We start from the raw sequence: 27,818 nt of genomic DNA on the forward strand, positions 1-27,818 counted from the left end.
GCTTGGGAATTTATGCTGTTTGCTTACAAAGCTAATAATTGTGATCGCTTAAACTGTATCATGTAATGCAGATTTGAGTGCTTTGGGAAGCTAGTAGTGACTGCAAGAAGGGGTTGAGGAAACTGCAGAAGCAAACTTCAGATTGGAGAGAGAAAGAGAAAAGGAAAAAAAAGATGCAAAACTTTGGTGGACTTTTCCTTTTGTAGCTCTTTCAAGCACTAGAAGTAATTAGTATACATATACAGGAAACATTTGGCTTAAATTGAAGCACTTTTGAAGGGCTGTCTTGGTGTGTTTGGGGTCTTTTTCAACTGTATTGTGGAGCTTCTTAGCTTAAGCTGTAGGCTTTTGTAAGAGAGAGATGTGTAAAACTTTCCAAATAGTATCACTTCAAGGAAAGGATGGAAGCTCTTGAATCAGGTGGACTCTCTGTGGGTGTAATTGATTTTTCCACCAACTGTGATTGGCAGAAAGTAGCAAGATGAAAGTGTATCTGGGTGAGGAAGCTGCCCACATGATCTATGTCTTGCTAGCTGTCAAGAGCAGCGGTTGCTCCTGGGCCTGCCCAGAAGTCTCTTTTAGTTCTGCTTGTCCTGAAACATGGTCACTATGCACCTTCTGTGCTTCAGTCTGGTCTTGCAAACTGTGCTGCTTCTAGGCTGTGCTGCTGAGTTTTTTCCCCAAAGGACACCTGGGTGTCTATTTTCCATTTTAAGTAGCTCCTGGGAAGGGCCACTTACAACAGCATTTTTCATTTTTAGTAATAGAATATCTCAAAGTGACTCTTCATTTATTACTTTACTGCAGTTATTTCATCCAATATTAGAACAGAAACTGGTCTTGCCTCCAAATCTTGTGTTTAATTCAGGCTTGTATGTTTAGGATAGCAAATCACTAAAAGTGTTTGTGACTTTAGGAATTTAGAATTATAATGCAGCAGATTAGGGAAAACAGTAAATGGATAGTGTAAAGATGGGTGAATATGCTGAGATATTGTGAAGTAAGAATTAGAGCAAACCAAAAAGGGATAAATGCACAGGCAGAGACCATTATTCTACTTAATTTGTTTTCTGTTAGGAGGTAATCTCTCTAATGCTGCACTTCAGCAAGGTAAAAAGCTTCTGAAAAAAATACTAATTTGAGAAACAGGGTATTTTTTAACTGAGAGGAAGCATAAAGGCAGAAATTTGGAATGTGTGGTGTGTGTCCTTCAACTTTTCCTATTCCCTCCCAAATTCCTCCCGCCCCCTGCTGCCCGAGATTTCCCAGATCTAGAGAAGTATAATTTTGCCCTTAATGAAATTGTTTTGTATTTTCAGCTTCTTTCTCTTCTATTTGAAGATTTGTTCAAAAAATTTAACTCTGAACTGAAAAAGATTGCTGATCAGGTAATCCCCAAGCAACGTGCAGCTCAGTTTGATGTGGTGAAGCACATGCGTCAAGACCAAATCACCAACGGCATGGTCAATGCCATCTCCACTGTAAGTATTTCTGGTTTTCCACCACAGTGCATGATGGAAATGTGTAAATTTTGTCCTGATGGCTCTACTGTTTTTGGTCATAAAAGCAAATCTTTTTCACATTCTTTAATAGACGGAAATTGCAAAACTCTGTCATGGGCAGGGCTTTTGGAATTCACTGCACAGTCATTAATCACCAAGCCACTTTTTTTTCCATCATTTATTTCAAAGTGATGTCCTTAGTATTTTTGAAGAACTAGTAGAAACAAGCAAATTTAAAATAGCAGTCGTATTTGTATTTGTCCAACTTGCTGTCTTCTATGTGCTTCATGGTATTTTTGGTATTGTCTGGATCTGGCCAGGGTCAGGTTGCATCATATGTCCAAAAGGTAGTTCAAAAACAGCAGAAAAATGAATGAGCAGAAGACCCCTGAGAGGGAGGGGTGGGGGAAGGCAAAGCCCAACTCCAGGCTTGAATTTTGAGCTCTTTAAGGGCAGTGCCTTTTTATTCATATGAAGTTACTAGTATGAGCAGATTTGCAGCATTGAAATTTATGCTTCTCTGCTAATGATACTGAACTATTCTCTCTACAAGACAGACATTGAAATTCTGGAGCAGGCCCAGAGAAGGGCATTGAAGCTGGAGAAGGGTCTGGAGAACAAGTCTTGTGAGGAGTGGCTGAAGGAACTGGAATTGTTTAGTTTGGAGAAAAGAAGGCTAAGGGGAGACCTTGTCACTCTCTGCTACAGCCTGAAGGGAGGTTGCAGTGAAGTGGGTGTTGGTCTGTCCTTTTCCTAGTAACAAGTGATAGGACCAAGAGGAAGTGACCTCATGTTACACCAGAGGAGGTTTAGATAGGATATTAGAAGAAACTTTTTCACTGAAGGGGTTTTCAGACTCTGGCTGCCCAGAGAGGTGGTTTTGTCACCATCTGTGGAGGTGTTTAAAAGAGGCATAGATGTAGTACTAAGGGACATGGTTTAGCACCAGACATAGTAGAGCTAGATAATGATTGGAGTTGATGATCTTAAAAGTCTTCTCCACCTAAAAGGATTCTATGATTCTGTTTGTCAGGGAAAACTGCAACATGCTGCATTATTACAAAAAAGAATCCCTTAAATATTTATCTTGCTTAGATTTTAGCCTATGTCTGCCTATTGCCACCATGGGTATTTTCATTCATGCCAATAAACAAGAACAAAAGTACTGTTACTGACTTTTATTTCTTACCTCACACATCAGCAAGAGCAATTTGTGAGATGGTTCCTGAAATCTAGCTACTAGCTTGCAAATTACTTTGAAATCTGTAATTTTTTAAGAAGTTAGATTAGTCCTGGTAAAAATTGTGCAACTTAATTTTTAAGCTTTGGAACTCTCAAGAGGGCTTTTCAGCCTAGCATGAAACAGAGGTTTTTCTTCAGTACTTGCAAACAAAATTAACTCCACAAATTGCATCTAAACCCGCCAATAGCCTGTTACTTACAGGCTGTTAAAGCTTATCACTGTTTAATTTTATGAGTGCCCCAAATGTAGTTAAATCTCTACAGTGTGTATAACCAAAGCAATTGAGAGATTTGTTTCTCTAAATGCTAGTGCTTTCTTCTAGCCAGTGCCAGTTTTTCCATTTGGACTGACAGAGATAAATCTGCAAACTATTCAGCACACAGTGTAAAGTCTTCCTTCTTCCACTGTCTTTGGACTTTTTTTTACTACCACATAGGCAGTTAAACACCATCTGCTCTTAAGCATTGAAAATAATTTCTCAGGAACAATGCCCAGTGCATACTATTCAAGAGATTAAGCAAATACCATAAAAATCATTCTTGGAAATGACAATCTCCAATCTCACCAGAATGCTTCAATGATAGTCTGAAAGAGCATGAAATAACTCAGGAAATTCATAATTACACCAGTAGAATGCAAAAGAATGCATAGTACTGCTGCACTGACTGTACAGTGGTGTTCAGTGGTGTTTGCTATAGGTCTTATTTTTTCCCTGGAAAATACTAAAAGACAGGGTGGGTTAGGAAGTAGAACCGAATTATAGCACTGAATTTCAAGATCTTGCAGTAGAGATGATTAAACCTGCTTGGCATGGAAACATAATTCTGTTCTAGAATATTCTCTGAACTCCTGTATTTTTCTAATTAAGACTACAAGTGATACTCCCTTTGACAGTCATGAAATATGAAATGTCTGACATATGCATAGATCTGGCATTTCATATTTGTTGTAATCCTTCCAGAGAGGTTGGATAGACCTAACCACCATCCCACCTGCCATCTTCCTCTCTGAAAAGACACACCAGTGAATCTTCTTCCTCTGGATTCTAAAAACAAAAGCCTGCAAGAAAATACAGATGTCTGTGGTGTCAGACTTCTCCAGTGTAAATGCCTGTGTTTTCTACAAAAACAACAAAGCACAAAAAAGGCAGAACCACAACTCTGTAGAACTGTATTTCTCTCAAAATACCTTTTCTTTATTTGTGTTTTTTTAAATGTTTGGGAAAAAAAGCTATAAATGCAGAACAGAAAATAATTTCATTTAGCTGTATTTAAGTGTTGATTAACCTGTGAGGGACAGATGATGAAGAATCTGTGTATGATTTACTTAATAATGGCAAAAGTATCTTCTCATCTGAAAGAGCAATTCTTTTGTTTCAACTCTTTTTAGTACTTAGTACTAAACTTTTTATAACTACTAGTAGGTATGGGTAGAGGTGCAATAATATTTATTTTATTCTACAGGGAAATTGGTCTCTGAAGAGATTCAAAATGGACCGCCAAGGTGTGACGCAGGTGTTGTCCCGCCTGTCCTATATATCTGCTCTGGGAATGATGACTAGAATCTCTTCTCAGTTTGAAAAGACAAGGAAAGTGAGTGGTCCACGGTCATTACAACCATCTCAGTGGGGGATGCTCTGCCCATCTGACACTCCTGAAGGAGAGGTGAGGATCTTCTAATTTGCTTTCAGTATCTTTTGTCCTGAGGAATGGAGACAATGGTTATTTTGAAGCAGGTGAGGGAGGAGGAATTCTGTTGAGTAAATTTCTGGAAAGAAATTATTCTCAGCTTGATAACCCAACTTGTGTGTCTTTCTGATATCCCATCTGTTACATCCCAGTGCTCCTTACTGAATTGCCCTTTTTCTCTTGCTTGAGTCAACTGGGAAGAAACTGTTGATAAATAATTTGGTTGTATGGAAAAGCCTTTAGCTTGGGGAACAAAAACACCTTTTTGTGTTTTAAAGACACCATTCAACTGTTTCAACAAATGATTGATGCTGGCAGTCTTTTTGTTTGTTTGTTTTTCATCCCTTTTTATTTCTTTTATTTTCCCTGAACAGAAAGTACTGAGTGAACTCTGAACTTACTGACATAAACATGTAGTCAATTTGAGCTAACCTCATTAAGCAGCTGAAATAAAATTGCACTGAATATGATACTTGGATATTTTTCATTTGAAAATGTGGAAGTTTGTGTTAGAACATACAGAATATCTGGGAGATAGAGAAACAGACTAATTCTGTATATCTGTTATGCTTCCAAGTTGCCTTGAAGGGAGACATAGGGCTATACAGAATTGGATAACTGAAGAAGTCTAACTTTAAAGTTTGTATTTCTTATTAGCTTGTAAATACTAAAACTACATTTCAGTGAGATAGAGAATTTTCTTCCCTTCTGATTTTCAGTGTAGTTAATTTGTTTCATTTCTTTCACTTTACACTTTGATATTTTGATATTTTTATTTTTTTAAATAAATATAGTTCTGGAAGAAAAAAATACATGTGTAGTGTTAATAATGTGGAATCCAATGAATAAAAGAAGGTTGTTCTTGTTTTAGGCTTGCGGTTTGGTTAAAAACCTTGCCCTCATGACTCACATTACTACAGATATGGAGGATGGCCCGATTATTAAATTGGCTAGTAATCTTGGGGTTGAAGATGTCAACTTGCTCTGTGGTGAAGAACTTTCTTATCCAAATGTGTTCCTTGTTTTCCTTAATGGTATGTAACTTTTCAGCAGTCTGCCTCTAATTTGTCGCTGATTGAGAGTTAGACTTCGGAAACCCGCCAACAGTTTTTGGAGCACAGTGAGCTGCAGATGCCATTTTCCACCTGTAGATAATTTAATCTGTAAATATTTTGATAGTGTTAGGCAGACAGGCCAGATGATGTGGCTTAGTTTTCTGAAATGGTGTAGTCAGAACTCTTGACTGCAGATATGTGTAAGTAGGAAATTGAAGCTTCTCCAAATTTCAGTACTGCTTTTAAGCACATTTGCATAGACAGGCACAAAAATATGTACATTCTGTTACAGATTTGTTTGGGTGTTTGCAGGCATTCACCAAATGAGGTGCCATTCATAAAACACTTTTACAAGAAAATAATGCTGCTAAATTTGTAGTAACTTTATAAATTCAGAGCTTCATTCACAGAAGATATTTGATATTACTGTAATCTTTATGGATTTTTACATACATTCATTCAAGTGCATTTGAAAACAGAAATACTAATTGTGAAGTCCAGCAATTAGCTTCAAAATTACCTTTCAAAGGGGAGCTTGCTTTGTGAATGATTAGAAAAATTGAGGCCTTAGAAAACTGACCTCTTTTCTTTGTTAAAGGAATGATTTGGCATATGTGCTTTGTGGCTGTGTGTTTGTGTTCCTTTTACAACTGATCTTTTAGCTTTTCTAAATCAACAGATATTATGATAGCAGATTTCAAAATACCAACAGCTTGAAAACTGCAACAGTGGTTTCAAAATAGCCCTTTCTCAACAGCATCCACTTCCAGGCATTTAATGTCTATCATCATGAAAATCTCCATTTACCTTTGAATTAAATTGCAGTTGTTCTTCAGTCCTGCCTTTTCCCAATAACATGAAAGCAGCATTTGACCAAGCTGCATTCCTTTGCTCTGCTTTTCTGCAGCAATATGTTAAAGATAGGGTTAAGTGAAACAACGTGCACTCTTTTCTGTGTCATTTCATGGTCCAAAGGAGAGTGCAGAGAAGATATATTGGATTCTTCCTTCATAAACTCAGTTTGTGATATGGAATAAGATGTCCCAAATGTAGATAATCTAGTACTACATGAAGCAAAATAATTTACTGTTCAATTTATTGGTTTGTGGGTTTAATCCATAAAAATGTTCAAGCTTCTAGGTGGCTAACTTGATTCTGATTTAAACTGGTGACCTGAGAGGCCAGAAAAATCTGTTACGTACAAATCCTTTCATCTATAAAGACCTTTGTATTGTCTTAGAAACTCCCTAAACTGTCATGCTTTGTCTCCTCTTTGAACATTTTGTTTAAAATGGCACCATACCATTTTGTATTTTATATATCAAGATTGACTTGGCCAGGTGACCCTTTAAATGAATTTTACTCTCGTTTGGACATCCTGCATCCAAATAGTTAAGTATGTGCTAAAGTGCACTGCTAGATAGCGGTAGATTGTTGAGCTCGGTTCCTGAAGGCAGAATTCTGGTGCTGTGATGAGTGATCACATCTATCAAAAGATTTGGAAGTTTTACACAGAGAGAGTGATTGCCCATTAGAATGGGCTGCCCGAGGAGGTGGTGGAGTCACCATCACTGGAGGTGTTCAGGAGGAGACTTCATAGGGTGCTTGGTTGCATGGTTTAGTTGGTTGGGTGGTGTTGGATGATAGATTGGACACGATGATCTTGAAGGTCTCTTCCAACCTGGTCTGGTTTATTCTATTCTATTCCTATTCTATTCTATTCCTATTCTATTCTATTCTTTCTAAAATTTCTGACATGGGAGCAGGACAGTTCCTTGGTGTGTTCTTGGAAACTTCGGATCCATTTGAGTAGGGGTGAAATTGTAGGCTTCAGAAGTGTTGTTTGCTGGTACACTAATCAGTTAAAGGGCACCTGAGCAGAAACATACTTGAAGAAAGCTGAATGAACCACATAATTTAGAAAGCTTGCTTTTTAAAGCTGTTTGGAGACAATCAGATCACCTGTGGAATTCTGATACTTTGGATTTACAGAAAGGCAAAAATCTAAGTCTTTTTTATGTCAGAAAAGGGCAAATGTACGACAACTCTTATTTGCAAGAAGTAGAATGTAGTTCTATGCCTGCTGGGTGTGATGATGATTTGCAAGTGGAGTTTAGGATATGCCAAGAATGCACCTTGAATTTATTCTTTCTGACATAGGTAACATCCTTGGTGTCATACGGGATCATCAGAAATTAGTCAACACGTTTCGGATAATGCGTCGAGCAGGTTATATCAATGAATTTGTTTCCATCTCTACAAATCTTTCTGACAGATGTGTCTATATTTCCTCTGATGGAGGGAGATTGTGCAGGTAAATATCTGGTCAGAAGTATCTCACCAGTGGACTTCTTACAAACACTGGTTTATGCACTGTAAATACACCCAGCTAGGAGTACAGATTTAAGCAAACTTGGTAGGGCTTGAGAATCTCCTTTCTGCATGAATAACCCTCATTCAAAACTGACAGGTCTGAGAAACATAGTCAAACAACTTACAGGAGACCAAATACATCTGTTTTGTCTGTGAATACAATTCAAAATGTTTCTTCTACTTTGGGGAAAAAAAGAAAAGAAAAATGGAGGGAGGAATAAAATCAACCTCATCTGCAACTGTGGTAAAGTCCAATGTCCTAGGAAGGGATTTTTACTTCCTGTGAAGTCAGAAACAGGCAGCCACTCACCTGATAACCCCTGGATGTGATACCATATTTTAGAATAAGGAGTTACACATTGTCTTTAAGAGCCTTCTGGTGCAATACTTCCTGGCACATGTATAACTGTTAGTGATAATATGAAGTATGTTTCACAGTTCTGGTTTATTTCATTGCTTACCTTGATGTAGGTAGAGAATTCAATAAGCCTATAAGGAGGGTCTTAGCCTTAATGTGCTTATGCTCTTTATTAAACTGCCTGAATAACAGTCATGTCACAGAGAAAAGCAAAAACAGTATTGGCTAGCCAAAATCAGGAAGAGTGGAACACAAGTTGTGTTTTGAGATGGAAAATGAGATTGATTTATAGTAGAAGCTAGGGCATTATGGCAGCACTGTACTAGGTTATTTACAAGTGAAACCTCTCCCAGGCCAAGTAATTAGCTTAAAGAACAAGGCATGAAAGGGGAACAAAGCAGAGATTGGGAGAGGCAGAATGAGTTAATATATATATGCATGTTTTGGCATTGACTAGCTGTGTGTTTATTTTGTGCACACTTTAAAGCAGCAGCAACCACATCTGCAGTTGGCATTCCTCCTCATTTATTAATTGAATCTCAGTGCATGTTGAATGCAGTTTGAGGCACACTAGAGGCTTCAAAATAGTGCATGTACAAACCATCAGTTAATCATAACTGGTCAGGAGATCCAGGGTAGGGGCATACTCACTGTCAGAGAAATCACTATTCCAGTCAGGGCTAATATCAGCCATTCTGCAGGTTTGGAGATGCAGCAAAGCTTCCAATTGGTAAAATAAAGACAAGTGCAATCACACAGGTTTCCAGGAGTTTGCCAAGTGTGCTTTGTGGCACTTCCCACCCTGCAATTGTTCAGATGCCCCTACTGACCGTTTAAAAATGCTCATTAGTCTTCAAACAGTTATTTAGACTTCAAAGTGAACTCCACAAGTATCTTGTAGCTATTTGCCACTCTTTATAAGAGTGACTTGTCCAAATAGCAACAACCCTCAATGTTTCATTCGTGCATGCCATCCTTTGTGTCAGTGTTTCCTTCTGGTAAGGAAGCCTTCAGAGATCCGTGTGCCATTGAAATTTATGGATTAATCTGAAGTCACCCCTAGTGAATGCCTGCATTTTATGCCATGTAAGCAACAGCAAAACACATTCTTGCGTAGAATGTATAGTTGAGCACAAACTGCTTACTCAGTGTTGTATGAAGTCCCTGGGATATCCATAGAACTTGATGCTGTTCCTAGCTTCATAGTTTAGGTAAAATTAAATCTTTTAAAACCAGGTAAAATGGTAACAATATTAAAGATTATGGGGGGGAAAGGCCTCCTACTCAGTTAAGGATGTCTGTGTATCCAGCCAAGGGCTGAATAATCACTGATTGTATTTATGTGGCTCTATCAGTATAAGGAGGATACATTCTGAAAGTGGTTTACAAAATAAGTTGTGCCTATGCAGGGTTCTTCTTGCAAGTGTAAATAAAGTTACCTACTTAAGTATTTGCTATGATGAAAATTTTTTTTCTTCTTTCTTTTATTAATTGTAGACCCTACATAATTGTTAAGAAGCAACAGCCTGCTGTTACAAACAAACATATGGAAGAACTGGCTCAGGGATACAGGTACACGATTCAAGTAGACCACATTCATCTTCACTAAGTAAATACTGTGTGGAATTACTTCACTTGGTCAGTATTTCACTATGTTGGGGTTAGCTATGTAGAGGAGAAGTCCACTCTTCTATATAAATTAAAAATTAGTATATTGGGAGGTTCTGTTCATGAAATCTGCTCTTCTTATTTTGGTACTGCAATGAAATTTGGTGATTCCACAGAATAAATGCATCTTACAGCCTCAGTTTTCTGTGAGTGGAAGTTCCAAGGCAGCATTGTCTCTCTCCTGACTGAAAAATCAATTCAAAGGAATACCAACCTGACTGTCATAAACAATAGAATAGAATTAACCAGGTTGGAAAAGACCTTTGAGATCATCAAGTCCAACCTGTCACCCAACACCATCTAATCAACTAACCCATAGCACCAAGTGCCTCACCCAGTCTCTTCCTAAACACCTCGAGTGTTGGTGACTCCACCACCTCCCCGGGCAGCCCATTCCAATGGCCAATCACTCTTTCTGGGAAGAATTTCTTCCTAACATCCAGCCTAAACCTCCCCTGGTGCAGCTTGAGACTGTGTCCTCTTGTTCTGGTGCTGGTTGCTGGGAGAAGAGACCAACCCCACCTGGCTACAACCTCCCTTCATGTAGTTGTAGAGAGCAATAAGGTCTCCTGAGTCTCCTCTTCTTCAGGCTAAGCAACCCCAGCTCCCTCAGCCTCTTCTCAAAGGGCTTGTGCTCCAAACCCCTCACCAGCTTTGTTGCCCTTCTCTGGACACGTTCTGAATTAGTTCTGAAACTCTTTGCCAATTCTTAGTTTAAGCATTAAAAAAACCACACAAAAGCATTAAAAATCTATCTCTAAATTTTGTAAAGCCATCACAAAAACTTAGTGAGTTACCCTTTTGTTTGCTTGTATTTTATAGTAATGATGGTGAGCACATACAGGAAGGTTTTACTTACTTGTTCAACTAAATAACATTGATCAGTCAGACAGTGTGAAGCAGTGAATGGGCAAGGGCTTAACTGAAAAAAACCCCATGGAACTTTTACATGAACATTTCCCTAGTATGACTTCTACATGTTACATACCTTCAAGGTATTTACTGTGTAGTTTTCTTGGGTTTGCAGAGATATAACAGTACTTCTAGTGTAATTTTCTAATTACCTGTAGGAATTTTGAAGACTTCTTGCACGAAGGCCTCGTTGAGTATTTGGATGTCAATGAAGAAAATGACTGTAACATTGCGCTCTATGAACACACAATTAATAAGTAAGTATGCATTCAGACTGAGTGCTGCCACAGGGGAAACTTTCATAGGGTGACTCTGAAATGCCAGCATATGAGTGTTACCGTTTTCACATGTACACATTGCTCCCATGCTAACAATTGAAACAACTCCAGCTGAAAGATAAATAAGTCTGCTTACACATACCCTAAGTTATCCTTGGGACAGTACGAAAAGTGGTTTAGCTTTTGGGTTTTAGACTTCTGTTCCTGCTTCTAACTCTTTAAAAAGTATGCAAAGCTTAAAGGTATATCCTTTTGTTCTCTGGATGTACCTTTGGTTTTGTTCTAATCATTGTGCTGCTCATCAGAAGTAATTTTACTGAACATGAATTCAGAAGAGAAATGGTTCCACTATTAAATGACGATCTTATCATGTCATGATTGTCATGCACTCTCTCTTATGGCTGTAGAGGGACCCTAGGCAACCAGTTCACACTAAATATCTGAAGTATTGAAATTAAATGTTCCTTTTGACTTTTGGGTGTGTAATAGCCCCTGATAAAAATGCCTGTATCATGCTGTGTATTCCTTACCATATATGTTAAATCCATGCCTGGTATGTGATTTTTTTATTTAGAAGGATTACCAGATTTTTTCGTTTCCTGCATACATGAAGGACCTGGTGATCTGTTTCTGTTGGGTTTTGTTTCTGGTTTGGGTTGGGTTTTGTTTCTGGTTTGGTTTGGGTTTTGTTTCTGGTTTGGGTTGGGTTTTGTTTCTGGTTTGGGTTGGGTTTTGTTTCTGGTTTGGGTTGGGTTTTGTTTCTGGTTTGGTTTTTTCCCCTCTATCTTGTGACTGTGGTTAAAGAGTCCCCATGAAAGGAAGGATTCTTTTAATTTTTAAGTCCTTCTATCTTTTTACTTTTAATGCTTCTCTGATAATATCATGTTAACTGTAGGCTGCATGTAAGATATTAGAAATTATCTCCATTGATCTCTATTGATCAGCAGATTTATGCAGAAAATGCGATTCCTAAAGGTTCTGTTCTGATCAAGTACTTATGGAAGCCAATAGAAATACATCATTGATTTCAGTGGAGCTGGTTGAGACCTTCAGTTTATCTTTAACCTTTGCCAAATGAAATGCATTAACTCTTCTAATTAAATTGTATTGCTCATGCCAAAGCTTTTGAAGACTTTATCAGTTTAAGAAATTAGTTTTGCATGCTCTTGTCTGGCTGTTGTCTGGCTGTGAGGAAATCACTGTTTAGTCAGTGAACTTCCAGTGGGCTAGTGTGAGGAAATCACTCAGCAATAACTGACAAAAGGTTTGGGAGATTCTTGTGTTGTTCATGAACTTGTTTGGAGTTTAGCTTCAATGTTTCTAGCTGATAGTGGTGTAAGTGTCTGAGTTTGCACCTTATGTGCACATTGCTCTTTGTGGTTAGTAATGATTCTTCCTACACCTTAAGTAGTTGATTTTCATACCCCTTTCACCCAGCTGATCATCTTGCATTTTAAATGATACGACCATGTTGGTTCAACTTGTTCTGGTAACACAACTGATACAATCACTATTGTGAGGTGTCCCATTAACATTCCTGCTTTTGTAATCAGGGCCTCTTTTAGCTACAGTGTCCTCTCTTTACTTTTCCAGTCCTCCAATCTTTGGAGGATTTGATTCTATTTAATGTGTTGAATTTCTTCCTTACCTATTTAAAACTCTGTTTTTCAAACTCATGTCTACTTTTCTTAGAGCCATTTCTGGCAGTGCAATTTTGACTTGTAGAAATGAACAGCCATGTAAAGTCTGAAGTTCTCTCATTAGCACTGTGGAATACTTCACGAAATACTAGGATCCACATAATTTGCATTTTCTTTCATTGAAATAGGATTGATCTCAGTGGAAAAATATTTGCATGGAATACCCTATCTGAAAATGTGTGTGTGGTTCCATGTGCTTGTACCTTCTGAAGAAATCTAACTCCACTATCAGGAAGGCTTAAACCTCTTGATTTAATGTTTGAAAAGCATCAACAGTTCTGTGAAGTTCTACAGAGTGGGGGAGCAGTCTGTGCTTTAAGTTTGCTAGTGGCTCTTGAGACCATTTTGCAATTACTTGACTGCAATTGAGATTCTGCCATTTGTACTTTTGTAAGACAGGCTTCAATTAGCATAGCTGCTTTTTATCAAGTGGAAAGAAATAGTGGCTACCCTCTGGCCAGCAGCTGATTTTTAGGGTTCTGTGATTTATAAAGAATTCTGGGACTGACAGATAATTTCTCTAGGCTTTCCCCTCAGGATTTCCAGATTTTTTCAGATTGAGTTTTTCCCAGTATTACATGCATTGTCTATGTCAGTTCCTGCTGCTTCTTGTCTGTATGTGCTTGTGGGTAATTTGTCAGCATTTTTGAGCTTGTGATGTTTTGCTGTCTTTTGAGTGTTGTCATAATAATGGCTTTTGCAAAGGAAATTATTGGAAAGTATTAAACTTTAGTTAAAACTGGTTTAATTTTTAGAAGTCTCCCAAGATAAATCAAACATTAAAGATGGGATTTTCAAAATGCAAGGGGGTGTAGGTGTGTGTGAGAAGTAATGTATGCCTAAGCCCGAGCTCTGTGTAGTAACTCCAGAATACTGTGAAAGAAATGCTTTGGATAGGTTTAGTTATAATTATCTTTATTTCAAAATTCTCCATTTCCTAGTGACTTATCTTGATTTAAAAAACAGATCTGCTCCAGCCAAGCTTTATTGTACACTGCATCCTTAGATATTAGTCACTCCACTTGCATCCTAATGCACGCTATGATTTAATTGCCTTTATTGAGCAGTGACTTTCTCCTCTGAAGCTCATGCCAGGTAGAACAAATTTTGTTATCTGTCTTCACTCCTTGTGCCTGTCTTTTTAGTTCTCGTCAGTACTACCTTTTAATAACATAATCATCTCCAAAATATTTACAGAGCTTTACAAATAGTGTTTTATTATGCCAAATCACCATGGCACTGGTTCTGGTTTGAACACAGATGTTTTCCCTCTAACTAATAACATAGAATTGACCCTGAAAAGCTAAAACTATACTTTCTATTTTTTTTTTCAATACCTGAATCCATCTTGCTCTTCTTTGCTTTGCTTTCCCAGTGGATTTCTAGATCTCTGAGACTGGTAATTTTGGAGGACTCTCATTACATGAGAAGACATTCCTTAAGTAGTTTTGGGTGTTACTGTATAAAGTGATGTTTTATTGTCTTACTGAGCTCTCCCTCAGGTTGTTGTTATTTGGAGGCTTCTCCTCTGTGGAACTTCTTAAACCCTCATTTGTTTCTCCTTCATTTCTTTCCATGTGGAAACACTTTAAAACCAAATGGAAGGTTTGGGTTGCATTTTTAAATAGATAAAAATCCTACAGTGAATCCATACAGAGATGTCCTAGTGACTTAGATTTTCCTGAACAGAACTGAAGTATTCAAAATTAAGTAAGTTTAGGTTGAGATGTTTGTTCACAAAGCTGCTCTAATTGGTATTCCTTCTTTTAAGAGATACAACACATTTGGAGATTGAGCCTTTCACGCTTCTTGGGGTCTGTGCTGGACTGATTCCATATCCTCACCACAACCAGTCCCCAAGAAATACTTACCAGTGTGCCATGGGGAAACAAGCAATGGGTAAGACAGTCTTTATTTCTTTTATGAGTGTTATGTAGGTTTTGAAGGTGTGTAGCAAAAGTGACAAACCAGAGAAACTCTTTTCTAGTTCACATAAAAGTTTTGCTAGGAAGAGGAAAAAGAGCATTTCTTTAGCTTTAAGGAATCTACCTCTGAAAGTTTGAAAAAATAAAAATGAAAGGAAAAAACAACCACATTTAAAAGAAAATTGTAGAAGCTGGAGCACTATTGCTTTTTTTCTTGCTTGCTTGGGGAGTTTTTTGGTAATCATCATGACTTTCAAGTTTTCAGTGTAGCTGCAGGATTGGCAAAGTGAGTGGCCTTTTTTTTTTTCCTCTCCCTCTTTATGCTGTGATTTGCTGTGGGTTTCCAGACAAAAAGAGTTAAAAAAGTGCTCTCACAAAGAGACAGAGCAAGAAGAGAAGAATTTCCCTGAATAGTTGAGTAGATGCCCTATAAATAAATAAATAAATAAGTAGTTACATTGACATTAGAGAATAAGAAGAATCACAATGTGAAAGAGAGGACACTTCCTGCAGCTGTAGCTTAGATTTGGGACTTTTCTGTTTTGGATGAAGAGGACAAGTAACGGCCTCTCAGCAAAATGACTGAAACCAAACTGCTTAGTAATTGCCTTTTAAAATGCAGTAGTGGTCATTAAAACTCAATCATTTTGTAATTTCGCTGCTGTGGGTAACAGACACTAGTCATTTCTAATCCTTCCTTTAATGTACAACTAAACTAGCATTATAGTATCCACGTCATATGGCCCACAATCAAGCCAGAGTAAGTTCTAAGAAGAACCTGACCATGTAGGATGTCAGTGCAGACAGCTGTATTCAGACTTGTGCTGTGGATGCCAGTTTTGTGTCTTGTATTGATGGCTTGCTTGCAAGCTGAGAGCTACAGAGCAACTCTGTGTCATGAAAAAACTGCCACTTCTGTTAGGTTTACTAAACCATTTGTTTTGTGCCCTGTGTTTGATACCAAAACACTGCACCTTTTGTGAGACTCCTCTAGCAGAATTAGTAGCAAACTTACTGCCTTATGCTAAAGTGTCATGTTCAGCACATCCACATAGTAGAAAAATAGCACCAGATGCATGTCCTCCCTTTTAAATATATATTTTTAAAAAACAAATAAAAGAAGAGCAATGCAATCTTTTTCCTTACAGTTCTCCCCCATCCCATTATCTTTCTCCCACCCCCGAGTCTCTATTTTATGACTATTAGTCTCAGAAGGTTTGGTTAGTTACCACACACAGTTAAGCAGGATCAGTGTGTACAGAAAGCCAATTCAGTATCTGTGGAGTTCTTTTGTAGTTTTCTGTGTGAAGGTTTTTTTTCCCGTTTTGTTTTGAGTGTCATTTGCAATTCATTGTCTGTGTTTTCTGAGGTTGGTGTATTCAGCTGCTTTGACCCTAGGTCTTGCACATTTAGCTCCTTGGATACAATCCTCTGACGTTCCTGCTGACGCTAGGAACACAAAAGCCATTGAATATCTTGAGCAATAAAAAAAGCCTTTGTTTCGGTTTGTTATGACAAAACACCTGACTTAAAGAATAAGCAGCTAGATAAAAGTACATTTTAAAAGTTGGCACATGACCTGAGCTGTATTTTCCTCTGCCTGAAGTGTCTGCAAACACCTGAATTTTTCTGTAGTAACGGCTAAATAAAAAGCCACTCTAAGTGGCAGAAAAGATAGGGCAGAAAAGATTTTTCTCAATGCTTATTGATGAAATGTGACCTAGAGGATATTTCTGAAACATTGCACAGAATTTTTTCTGTTGGTATTTATGAAGAGATGTGAGAAAATGCTTCAGACGCCCACCTTTAAGTGATTACCTGCCCTTCGTACTTTCTTTTTCATCCTGAAATTGCAGAGCAGCTCCTAGTCCAACACTGACATGGGGAGAGTCTCATGTCCAAGTCCACTGTGTCACTCCCTCAGTTGTCAAAACCTGGGGATATGAAGGGAGCTCTGGGGCCCAGACTAGGAATGGAGAGCCTTGTGCTACTCAACACTGACCCCCTCTGACCACGTCACAGAGCTGTGCCAGCGCCTTGGGACGGTCTGCTCTTCTTTTAAGGAAGGCCAAGCTAGGGAAAGATGTGAAAGCACCAGTAAATGGAGGGTGAATGTCAGGGTTTGCAATAGAGTCTGTAATCCAATATCCCTGACAAGTGTTAGGTATTAAAATACTAGGGTTTCTGCAGGATAACACTAAATATCTTGAAAGATATCTCCCTTCTGTGGACAGAATGAGTCGTCTTGTTGGGGGACTAGGGCTGTGCTTACTGAGCAAACTGGATTTTAGTGAAATGAAATAAAAATGAAATCCCTCTGTTTTGGCATTAATAATTTACCATATGTGGCAGGTTGAACTGTAAGTCTAAGGGGAAGTTATGATTAGGTGGCAAATGCAACAGCAGCTGCAAGAATCTCAGTTGAACGTTGACATTTCAATGAACAGCTGTAGCTTAAAATTTGAGAAGTGCTCAAGATTAAAATACAAGACCCTGTACCATTTGCATTCCATGTGTTTCTAAAACAGTGTTTAAGAGGATCAAAGGCTCCTATAATTAGGGAAATCATTTTAAATGGAGCTTTTCAGTTCCACTGGACACAGAACATTAGTGAATTTTGCACAGTGTGAAGTGTTGTTGCCTAATGTAAGAAATGAGAGCTTCAACATTCTCCTGCTAGTAACCTGCCACAGAGCACAGGCACTGTGGAAACGGCAGTGTGGGTACACAAAGCAAGCCGTACCCTCTCACAGCCCAACTGTGTGTTCTGTTTCTGACCCTACTGTCAAAATGCAAGGCTTGAGTAAGGGAAGGAGGGTCTGGGTATTAATTATTGCCATGGCCTGTGAAAGAGCAGGAAGTATTTGAGGACAGTGGTAGGTGAGCAAGAGCTTTGATGCAGAGGTTGATGTTGAAGCAGCTTCTTTGATACTGTGCCACGTACCTTCTGTTTTGCACCCATGAAATAGCAAACCCCTTAATATGCTGCTTTGCCCTGTACTATAACCTGCTGAATGTGTAAGAAATGAGAAGACAAATGCTTCAAGGAACTGAGTGTTTGGCATTGTTAGGTTTTGACAGTTGTGAAAGGCTCGTTGGTGGGCTGAGAGCTAAAGTGCTCCCAGGTTTTGTACAGCTAGCTGATCTGCAGAGAACTGAAACTCAAGAAAAACCTTGCCTGTTGCTGGTTATCACAGCTGGACCTGGGTGTTTTGCACCCACATCTCAGTTCTGCCTCTGCTCTTTGAGGAACACTTTTTGTGCTCTGCAACATGGTCTCTTTTAGTCAGCTCTTCTCTCCCTGGTAGGAGGCAGAGAAGTCTTAGTACAGAAAGGAGGCAGACTACTTCCCCCAGTTTACCCGTAACCATTTAAACTGACTTCTTAATCTTTCTCCAATGGAAAGTGTATGTCAAATACTGAACCTCCAGTTCATTTAATGCAAGTCCTCTGAAAATCTGAGCTGAGTTGGAGCCCTCTGCACAGGTTCAGTGTACCATTTAGAAACTGTGCTTCTCCTTCTGTTGATTTGTGCTCATATGAAAGGACAAAATAGTAGAAAATCCATGGTGAAGTCAGGGGAAATACAGAAGTGCAGCAATTTTTTTTATTGGCATGACCAATGGTAGCCCTTTTGGCTTGTATCTGAAGTGGATTGATTTTTGTATCCCTGTGAATTTTGTACAGTTTAATGTTGTTGTAAGCAATACAGCACAGAATTGGATAAACGCTTATTTTAGCTGGCTGCTTGTTCTGGTGAATTTTCAAGACTTTCTGCATCAGGATAACTATCCCATTTGTCATAAACCTTCATAATTAGCATGTTTATAGGGGTTATTCCACAGTGAAGAATGATGAAGTAAGAGTTTAAAAGAAAAAGAAAAACTTGTCAGGAAACACAAAGGAAAGAATGCACATGTGCATTCACAAGCATCGAGAAAGGCAAGAAAATTATCTTTGTTATGTTCAGGTCAGGCTTGTTTGGTTTGCTCTGAACAGGGCTACTTAACAATGAAAAAAAATTATTCTTGCTGTTGGAATACTTATAAATGTGAGTTATTGTGAGCAGAGTTAGTTATGGTGAACTTTTAATTATACCTTACTTTTGCTTGTCTGTTTGACTGGAGCAAACAAGGGCTGTGTTCTTTCAGAGAGAAACCAGAAATATAGCCAGTGACTTGCTTCATTTCAGTGCCCACAAAGAAGTCTTGTCCCAACACACCAGTCCTCAGAAAAAGAGAACTGTTTTTTAATTTTAAATAAGAAGATTGTGTTTAAGACTGTGGTTTGCCAGACCAGTCCAGGGAAGGCATTATTTGTATAACCACTATATTGTAGCAATTACAACAATTATTGCTGATGTATGGCATCGTTTTTTGGCTAATTCATTTCATTTGTGCTCTTGAATCATTCTCAAACCACTTTCTTTCTTGCTAGGGCATCCATCATTAATACATATATATATGTATAACTTTTACATTTGTTATGATACAGCATTCAAATCCTGAAGAACTGCCTGAATACAATTTATTACAGAGGCACAAAATCTCAGTAATATTTGTCACTCATGGCTTCTGGTCTGATGCAAACAGTGACAGTTCCATTAGGCTTACCTAAACCTCTGATAAAAATACCAACTTTGAAATACATAAAGCATCTGAGAAAGAAATAATTTGAGTTCTCTGAAACATGTAAAAATATAATCTTTAATCCCTGATATACAGGGGACTTCCACAGATTGTTTACTGGGATATAAAGAGCAAGCTAAGATCAGGTGCTTCAGACTTCATCCCATCTTAGCATCTCTAACCAGTGAACCATAGCAGGTACAGCACCTCAAAGGAGAAAAGAATGGCAGCATTTAAAAAATGAAAATTGGCATGGTTTGCTCAGGAGATGATTTCTGTCAGCAACAGGAAAAAGTATCCATGAAGCTTTTAAGATGAGCTCTGCAGCAGGCAACCTATCCAGAAAGTACACAGATTGTCTAGGTGCAGAGGGGTCTTTAATTTAGCTGTATAATGGGAAAACCAGTTTTGTTGTGTGTGGGGTTTTGGGGTTATGTTGGGGTTCTTTTAAAACAAAGTACAGTGTAAATAATGTCTTATACTTAGGCTTAGAGACTTAGGCTTAGAGACTATCAGAAGTAAAGGGACCTTCAGATTGTGACCCTTTGCAAAGGTGACTTTGAAGGTCTTCAATGCTGATGAATCCAGGCCCTACCAAATTGCTTCTTACTGAAGACAGAAAGTAATGCTAAGGGATGATTAATTTCCATCTCAGGAAAAGGACAGAAAAGCATCTGGTTAAAAGCAAAAGACAAGGGAAGTTTGTCAACTCTACCAAATCTCTCCCACTGTTTGAAAACACTATTCCTGTTCCTGTGTTTGAGTGCTGCCTGTTTCTAAAAAGGAAAAATGCAGAGACCAGGAAATAACGGAATGTCAACTTCTGCAAACACAGTGGCCCATGTTAGTGCATATTTGGAGGAGGAGAGAGCAGGTAGAGGCCAGAACCTTATTTTGCTTTAATAAAATAATACTTAAGCAACATCTTTTCTTTTTAGTGTCACTCATTACCCCCTGGAGGTGAAAGAACAAATATTTTTAAATTACTGTTTAACTTAGGAAAATTTCCTTGTGATAGGCAAGGAACGAGGGGACACAGTCTCAAGCTGCGCCAGGGGAGGTTCAGACTCGAGGTGAGGAGGAAGTTCTTCACCGAGTGAGTCATTCGGCATTGGAACGGGTTGCCCAGGGAGGTGGTTGAGTCATCGACCCTGGAGGCATTCAAGGGGAGATTGGACGTGGCACTTGGTGCCATGGTCTAGTCATGGGGTCTGTGTTGATAGGTTGGACTCGATGACCCCCGAGGTCCTTTCCAACCTAAGTGATACTGTGATACTGTGAAATGGGGTCTCAGTAGACCAACCAACCACAGGAGAAAGGATAAAGTTGACTGGAGAAGAAAAATCATATATAAATGATTATTGTCTGTTTCCTTCTAAAACCAAGGAAATCTAGGTGTGCAAGAGCTGGTTATAATCGTTTTATTTTCAGACTATCTGTTATCTCCCCATTTTTGTCCTTGGAAAGGGTAGTCCTGTGGTGGTTTAGGAGAGTGAGTTTTATGACTGACTATGTCTTTGGAAATGTACATGATGCTGCCTGATTTTAGAGATTTGATTTTCTAGATATTGTATTTAAATGCAGACATTTGGAAATGGGAAGCAGATGCATGCAGAACGTGAGGCTGGCCTCCCCTAAGAACAGATTTGTGTTCAACTGTACTATATTCTGGCTATGTGAAGTCTTCATTACACACTGTCTGCTTTGACCTTTCCTTGAAAGCAGCCAGCCTCTGAAATTGCAGGAGAAAATGGGAAGGTTTTAAAAGACTTACCTCCTAAACACTGCAGAATATTTAGCACTTAAAACTTCAGACTATAATTTCTTAATTGCTTAGAGACATAGCAAAGTCCTGGTACAGCAAACTCTAATAACATATGATTACCTTAACTTTTGTTCTGCTACACAACGGTTTGTGTTTCCCTGCTGGGTGTTAATTATTTTTTCCTCAGATTTCAGAAGACACTTTGGCAGTCTGGTGGGTCAGGGCCAAAAATTTCAGTCTCAAGCTGGGAGGTCTATACAAAAGATTGAATTCTGAACCATACATTTAAAATTAATTTCATGTAAAAAGACGAATATATTGTGGGTGAACTTCTACTGTAGTCTTTCTAGCAATGACACCTCTAATTTCAGAAAGTAAATCAGTCTTGGCTGTTGCTAACTGTATGCTTTGTTCATGCTTTGTGACATTCTAACACAGGCTGTTGGTGAACTAATTATTGCCCCAGAAAAGAAAGGAAATACAATGTGGAAGATGCAGAGCTGGATCCACAGTTCCTCTTGAACTCAATGGGAATCTTTCTGTTGATTCTCGTGAAAATTTGGATCAGAGCAAGATCAGCTCCCAAAAAAACCCACAACCCTATGGCTATTAGAACAATATAAAGTAAACTTCATACTTGCAGTTTTATTCAGTGTCATTCTTTAAAAATGAAATCTTATTTGCATTCAGTCACATAGGACCTAACTTTGATTTCTTTTATTGTTTCTGGAAGTTTAAATTAAGAAGCCACTTGCATCTTTATTTAAGTATAATAATGTAAAGTTGATTTTATTTGTTCACTTCTATGGATTTTTGTTTTGTTTTGTTTAGTTTTGGTTTTTTTCCTCCTTGAAGAATTTTGATTATTAGATTAAATTCCTCAGTTTGTCATTTTCTTTAACTTGCATTTTGTTCATTTCTTTGCCAAAATGTTTCTGGGAAGCTCAGTAATGTTTTGAAACGTCTGGTTTTCTTTTACATACAGGCACTATTGGATACAATCAAAGAAACAGGATAGATACTCTCATGTATCTTCTTGCCTATCCACAAAAGCCAATGGTAAAAACAAAAACAATTGAATTGATAGATTTTGAGAAGCTTCCTGCTGGACAGAATGCCACCGTTGCTGTGATGAGCTACAGTGGCTATGATATTGAAGATGCTCTTGTCTTAAACAAGGCCTCTTTGGACAGAGGTGAGAACCATCAATTCTTTCCCTCTTCTCTAATGCATGTTTTAATTAATGTCTCTTGTATTATCCCATAATAACTCATTGCAGTTATGAGCAGTACATCTCCAATTAAGAAATCAAATTCCCAAACTGCTTTGAATACTTCTGTTTGTTTTCTGCATGAATAACGAGTGTAATTCCATGCTTGCAGTAGAGCAGTGAAGTTGCCAACATGTAAATAAACTTCTGAGGATGGATATTACAAGGGAAAAAAAAAAAAGGCTAACTTTAGGCCTCAAGTTAAAAATTGTAAACAGTTCCTTCTGAAAACACTTAGTTTATGAAAAATGTAATAATAATAATAAACCAGGTTGGAAGAGACCTTCAAGATCATCGTGTCCAACCCATCAACCAATCCAACCCACCCAAACAGCTAACCCATGGCACCAAGCACCCCATCAAGTCTCCTCCTGAACACCTTCAATGATGGTGACTCCACCACCTCCCCAGGCAGCCCATTCCAATGGGCAATCACTCTCTCTGTATAGAACTTCTTCCTAACATCCAACCTAAACCTCCCCTGGCGCAGCCTGAGACTGTATCCTCTTGTTCTGGTGCTGGCTGCCTGGGAGAAGAGACCAACCTCCACCTGTCTACAACCTCCCTTCAGGTAGTTGTAGAGAGCAGTAAGGTCACCCCTGAGTCTCCTCCTCCCCAGGCTCAGCAACCCCAGCTCCTTCAGTCTCTTCTCATAGGGCTTGTGTTCCAAACCCCTCACCAACTTTGTTGCTCTTCTCTGGACTCGTTCCAGCAAGTCAACATCTTTCTTAAACGGAGGGGCCCAGAACTGGACACAGTACTCGAGGAGCGGCCTAACCAGTGCAGTGTACAGGGGCAGAATGACCTCCCTGCTCCTGTTGGCCACACTGTCCTTGATGCAGGCCAGGATGCCATTGGCCCTCTTGGCTGCCTGGACACACTGCAGGCTCATGTTCAGCCTACCATCAACCAGTATCCCCAGGTCCCTCTCCACCTGGCTGCTCTCCAGCCACTCTGTCCCCAGCCTGTAGCACTGCATGGGGTTGTTGTGGCCAATGTGCAGAACCCAGCACTTGGAGGTGTTAAATCTTATGCCATTGGATTCTGCCCATCTGTCCAGCCTGCAAGGTATCTGATAGCCTGTTGTGTTTGACTGGCTTTTTAGATGGTTACCTGAGCCTTTGCTTCTTATTAACAGGAGGGTTCTCAACTATTTCCTTACTGACAGGAGGGGTCTCAACTACTTTCACCAGTAACAAAACCAACAGATGAAATTAGAGTTGTGAATGTATTTGGGAGAGGAATGGTGCATGTGGCAGTTTGTGTCATTGAAGGTAGTGCTCTGAGGGAGCAGTAGCTATACTGCTTACCTTCTAAGAGTAAGCAATAGCATTGGCTAAAGCAAAACACTGTAGTGTTTTTTCAAAGATAAATTAAGAACCCACTTAATTAAATAAAAAATATAACTCTGTGCAGTGTATTTTAAGTAAAAATATGTCAGAACCAACTAAAAGGTAATTAAGTGAAGTCTGTGGTTGTGCCAATCTAGCCTGTCTAGCTCTCTCCACAGTTCCTCAGCGCTTTATGTTAATGCTCTGGGGGCTGGAGGAGAGTTGCCTGAAAACTTAGTTTGTCTTCTCTCTATGCTAAATTAATTCCCTTGATAGAAGACATAGTGCAGCGTGATCAAACTGGATGTAGTTTTTGGGTGGCCAAAATCAGTTTCTTCCATCACTTTATTCCTCCCCACACTCCCTTCCTCCTAGTTGCTAGGCAGCAATAATAGTATTCCTAGACATGTATCTTTGGCATTAATGTCTGCCGCATTTAATTTATGCCTCCTTTTCTAAAACAACAACAGGCATGATTTAAAAGTGAATGTTTTCTTTTCTGGTAGACTGGTAACATTTACAGGGAGAGCTGTGGTGCTTGTCAGGAGTTACTTGACGTAATCTAAAGATATAGATGTATGTGGCTGCAGCCATCTTTCGAGTCAACTAAAATAAGGTAAAATTATTAGAAAGCCTTGCTCTTGGCTGTCTGTAATTCTAAATGTGATCAAAGTGTTTACTATCATGGCTACTTGCTGTACTTAGCCAGAGATGCTACTTTTCTAAAACCCGAATCAGATGTATTTTATAACAATATATGTAATTCAGAATTCTTTTGGCTGGAAAAAACATGAGTAATGGGGTGATTATATCAAACAGCGAGTCAGTACTTTCCTGATAGGCTAGCTTGTGTCATCCACAAATAATAGTGTAAGTTCAGGCTTCTTAGAACTCCTGAAAGGAAGAGTTGCTGTTCTCATCCTGTTACAGTCTCTTCTGTGTTGTTTTGTCCTGTGGACCACTAAAGGTAAGAGAAATGACGTGTGTGTGTGCTTGTGTGCAGAGGTATTGAAGTGGATTGGTGCAGTTTCAGAATTGGACCATAGTCCAGTGTATAAAAATGTGTGATCTGATGTCTTTTAAGCTGTGAGCTACCCGGTCTCCATGTACAACATTATGCATATTCAAGACAATGAATAATCTACCTAATTAAAACAATACTTCATATTCTGTAGCTCAGCAGGTGGATCAGCATTCTTGTTGTATTCTGATAACGTGCTATAAAGTATTTCTGAACTTCTAGGCAGATGAGTCTGTGTTATATTTTAGGTTTTGGGAGGTGTCTTGTGTATAAGAACGCCAAGTGCACACTGAAGCGTTACACAAACCAGACATTTGACAAAGTTATGGGTCCTATGCTGGATGCAGCTACCCGTAAACCAATCTGGCGCCATGAAATTTTGGATGCTGATGGAATCTGTTCTCCAGGTACGTCCTGTTCAGTCATGCCACATTCATAATCTAAGGCAGAAATTAATGCTCTGTTAATATTCCTGGTGCACCATACTTTATACTTAGTGTCAGTTATTTTATTTTCTCTAGTGTGATGGTACTGTGATGGAAGGTTAAAAAATGTTAGTTTCTGAAAGCAGCGTGGTACCAGTCATTGGGGGGTTTTGTGCATAAGAAAAGGAAGCTTTGGATTTATCTTTAACAGCATGAATCTATTGAATCACTGGAACTTGTATTCTCCTTATATCTCCAAACTGGCAAACTTGTAATGCTCCTTTTTTTTTTTTTTCCCCCATTTTTTGTCTCTCATGTGTTCTGTCATTGTTGTTTTTAAGGATAGATTCTTTCTTATCTTGATTTCATATGTCAAAAGCTCCTAGCGTGCTGTCAGTTAATGCAGTTATTTGAAGAAGTAAAACCTTGTGATTTTAACACTTTAGAAATAAGTTGGGGGAGAGAGAAGAAAATAAATGCAACTACAGTTTACATGTACAACTTACCAGTGGAAGCATGTTCAAGAAAGAATCCTCCCTTACTGTCGTCCTTCAGTTGGGAAATGGCTTGATAGGTCTGCTGGGATCTAATAAGAAAGATGCTGTAAAATGCACTAAACTTAATTCCATTATAACAACACAATTGGGTCACTTTTGTTCTTTCACACATCACAGTGGAGCCTTCAAAGTTAATTTAAAAAAAAAGGCAAAAATCTTCTGAAGTATTAGGATAGATAGGACTGGGGCAGACTCCAGACTGAGGCTGTTCTCAGCGTGTAGGTGAAAACCTCTTTGAAGTAATTCATGTGGAGAGAAAAGAGACATAGGGTGTGAAGCTCAGTGTAATTTTGTGGAGGAGGTGAGAGGCAGGTACTTGATGTTCGTTAGTGTCACTGGGCATGCTACTGATTGGTTTTCTATGTGAAGGGCAAGATAAGGGAATGGAGGGAAAAATAGCTCATGTATGAGACCAGAAGCAGTAGAAAAAAGTAATTGCAAGGAGAAGCTGAAATGAGCCTTGCAGAACTCCCTGTGGAAATTACATGTCCCAAATTCAGATGTGAATGTCTAAAATTTGTCAGTTACAGTGTTGCTTGTTATTTCTCTCCATACTTAATGGCAGATGACTTCAGATGCTTTTGTGTATTCTTTAGACCCAAAGGATGTTTGATAGCTCTTCTCATAGTGCACCCACCGTACAACCTGTTGGATTTACCAAAGAAAGGCTGGTTTAACAATTCTATTACCATGCATTTAGTAAAATAACATGGTATCCTTGCTGCACATGGGGCTTCCAGTTTGTTTGCTAGCTTCCTTTCTGTTAAGCTTAGAATGTATTTCTAACATAGGTATTCAGATATGTTTTCATAGCACTTTTTTTTTTTTTTTTCTTTCCCTTGTCCTTCATAGGTGAAAAAGTAGAAAATAAGCAAGTCCTTGTCAACAAATCCATGCCAACAGTGACTCAGACGCCTCTGGAAGGAAGCAGTGTGCCTCAACAGCCACAGTACAAAGATGTGCCAGTAACGTATGTTGCTTTATACCTTTATAGTTCGGGAAGGTACCGAAGGAAGGGTGTCTGAGACAATGCTCAATTCTAGAACAATTAAAGGAAGAAACTTCCCTCTGCAAAGCAGACCTAAAACTCATGTTTTTCCTTCTTGTACTAGCTACAAAGGTGCAACTGATTCTTACATTGAAAAAGTAATGATTTCATCAAATGCGGAGGACGCTTTCTTGATCAAAATGTTGTTGAGGCAAACCAGACGTCCAGAAATTGGAGATAAATTTAGCAGTCGTCATGGGCAGAAAGGTGAGCTACACACTGCATAAAGCTAAATGTATTTTGGATATGCCTGCTATATGTGCATAATATCAACCATGTTTGCATTTGATTGGTTCAGATCTGTTGCAAATACAGCAGTAGAAGATCATAGCCTTTTGTGTTTGTTTTGTTAAGTTCCCCTAATTTAGCAAGGATGTTTCTGAAACAGATGACGAGAATTGGCAAACACAATTCTCTCTCGACTTATCAATCAGGAAAATACTCTAAGTTGCCCACTTTGAACCAGAACAGAATTTTGAAGTCTGGGTTTTTTTCCAAGAGTGAATTTGGTTTTAAGTGATAGATTTGTCAATGGGTTATCAAGAAAGATACTGGAGGAAAAAGTGAAAGGGCCTATTCTGAATCTGCTGAAAAGACTAGAAATGGAATGGGATATCTACAAGTCATCTGTGCAGACCTCTTCCTCTAAAGAGAAGACTGCAGATAGAATTCTAAAGAAAGCCTGCCATTAAGAAATGGAAACTCTTCTAATAAGCATTGACAAATTTTTCCTGATTGTATTTTCAAGATGGCTTTTCATCTAAAACCAGGAAGTGATTCTCACTGAGACCCCAAATGATTGAGAAACCAGTACCTATTGAAGGCTTTAGAAAATAAACAAACAGCAGTATATTCTTGAGTTTCCTTTCGAAATTGGGTCTAGTTCTTGCACTGCAGCCATATAGGATAGTTTTGGTAAGTGAGGGGGAAGATCATTATCTGCAAGGGCAAACAGATAGTGCTGAGCAGTTGAAATGGTTCAGCTGCCCCATTCCTTCCTTCTCTCCAGAAAGATTCTCTTTCAGGAAGATTTTGTGTAGAGTTTCTTTCAAATAATATTTTAATCTCATA

The 27,818-nt window shown here is 38.7% G+C and overlaps 1 protein-coding gene across 1 annotated transcript in view; it reads left to right on the plus strand.

Annotated features, from left to right (window-relative positions):
- The window catches only part of POLR3B (RNA polymerase III subunit B), a 73,145-nt gene that overhangs the window by 23,264 nt on the left and 22,063 nt on the right, over positions 1-27,818 (plus strand). Inside the window, exons 13-23 of the mRNA XM_068142309.1 lie at positions 1,320-1,481; positions 4,209-4,409; positions 5,305-5,467; positions 7,649-7,802; positions 9,717-9,791; positions 10,958-11,056; positions 14,549-14,676; positions 22,081-22,290; positions 24,966-25,124; positions 26,552-26,669; positions 26,812-26,954. Of these exons, the coding sequence (XP_067998410.1) occupies positions 1,320-1,481; positions 4,209-4,409; positions 5,305-5,467; positions 7,649-7,802; positions 9,717-9,791; positions 10,958-11,056; positions 14,549-14,676; positions 22,081-22,290; positions 24,966-25,124; positions 26,552-26,669; positions 26,812-26,954 (1,612 nt within the window). The remainder of the gene's footprint in view (positions 1-1,319; positions 1,482-4,208; positions 4,410-5,304; positions 5,468-7,648; positions 7,803-9,716; positions 9,792-10,957; positions 11,057-14,548; positions 14,677-22,080; positions 22,291-24,965; positions 25,125-26,551; positions 26,670-26,811; positions 26,955-27,818) is intronic.

This window comes from Melanerpes formicivorus, unplaced genomic scaffold (genome assembly GCF_026170545.1).
Source record: "Melanerpes formicivorus ecotype bairdi unplaced genomic scaffold, bMelFor1.0.p_v2 SCAF_8, whole genome shotgun sequence".
Classification (NCBI taxonomy): Eukaryota; Metazoa; Chordata; class Aves; order Piciformes; family Picidae; genus Melanerpes; species Melanerpes formicivorus.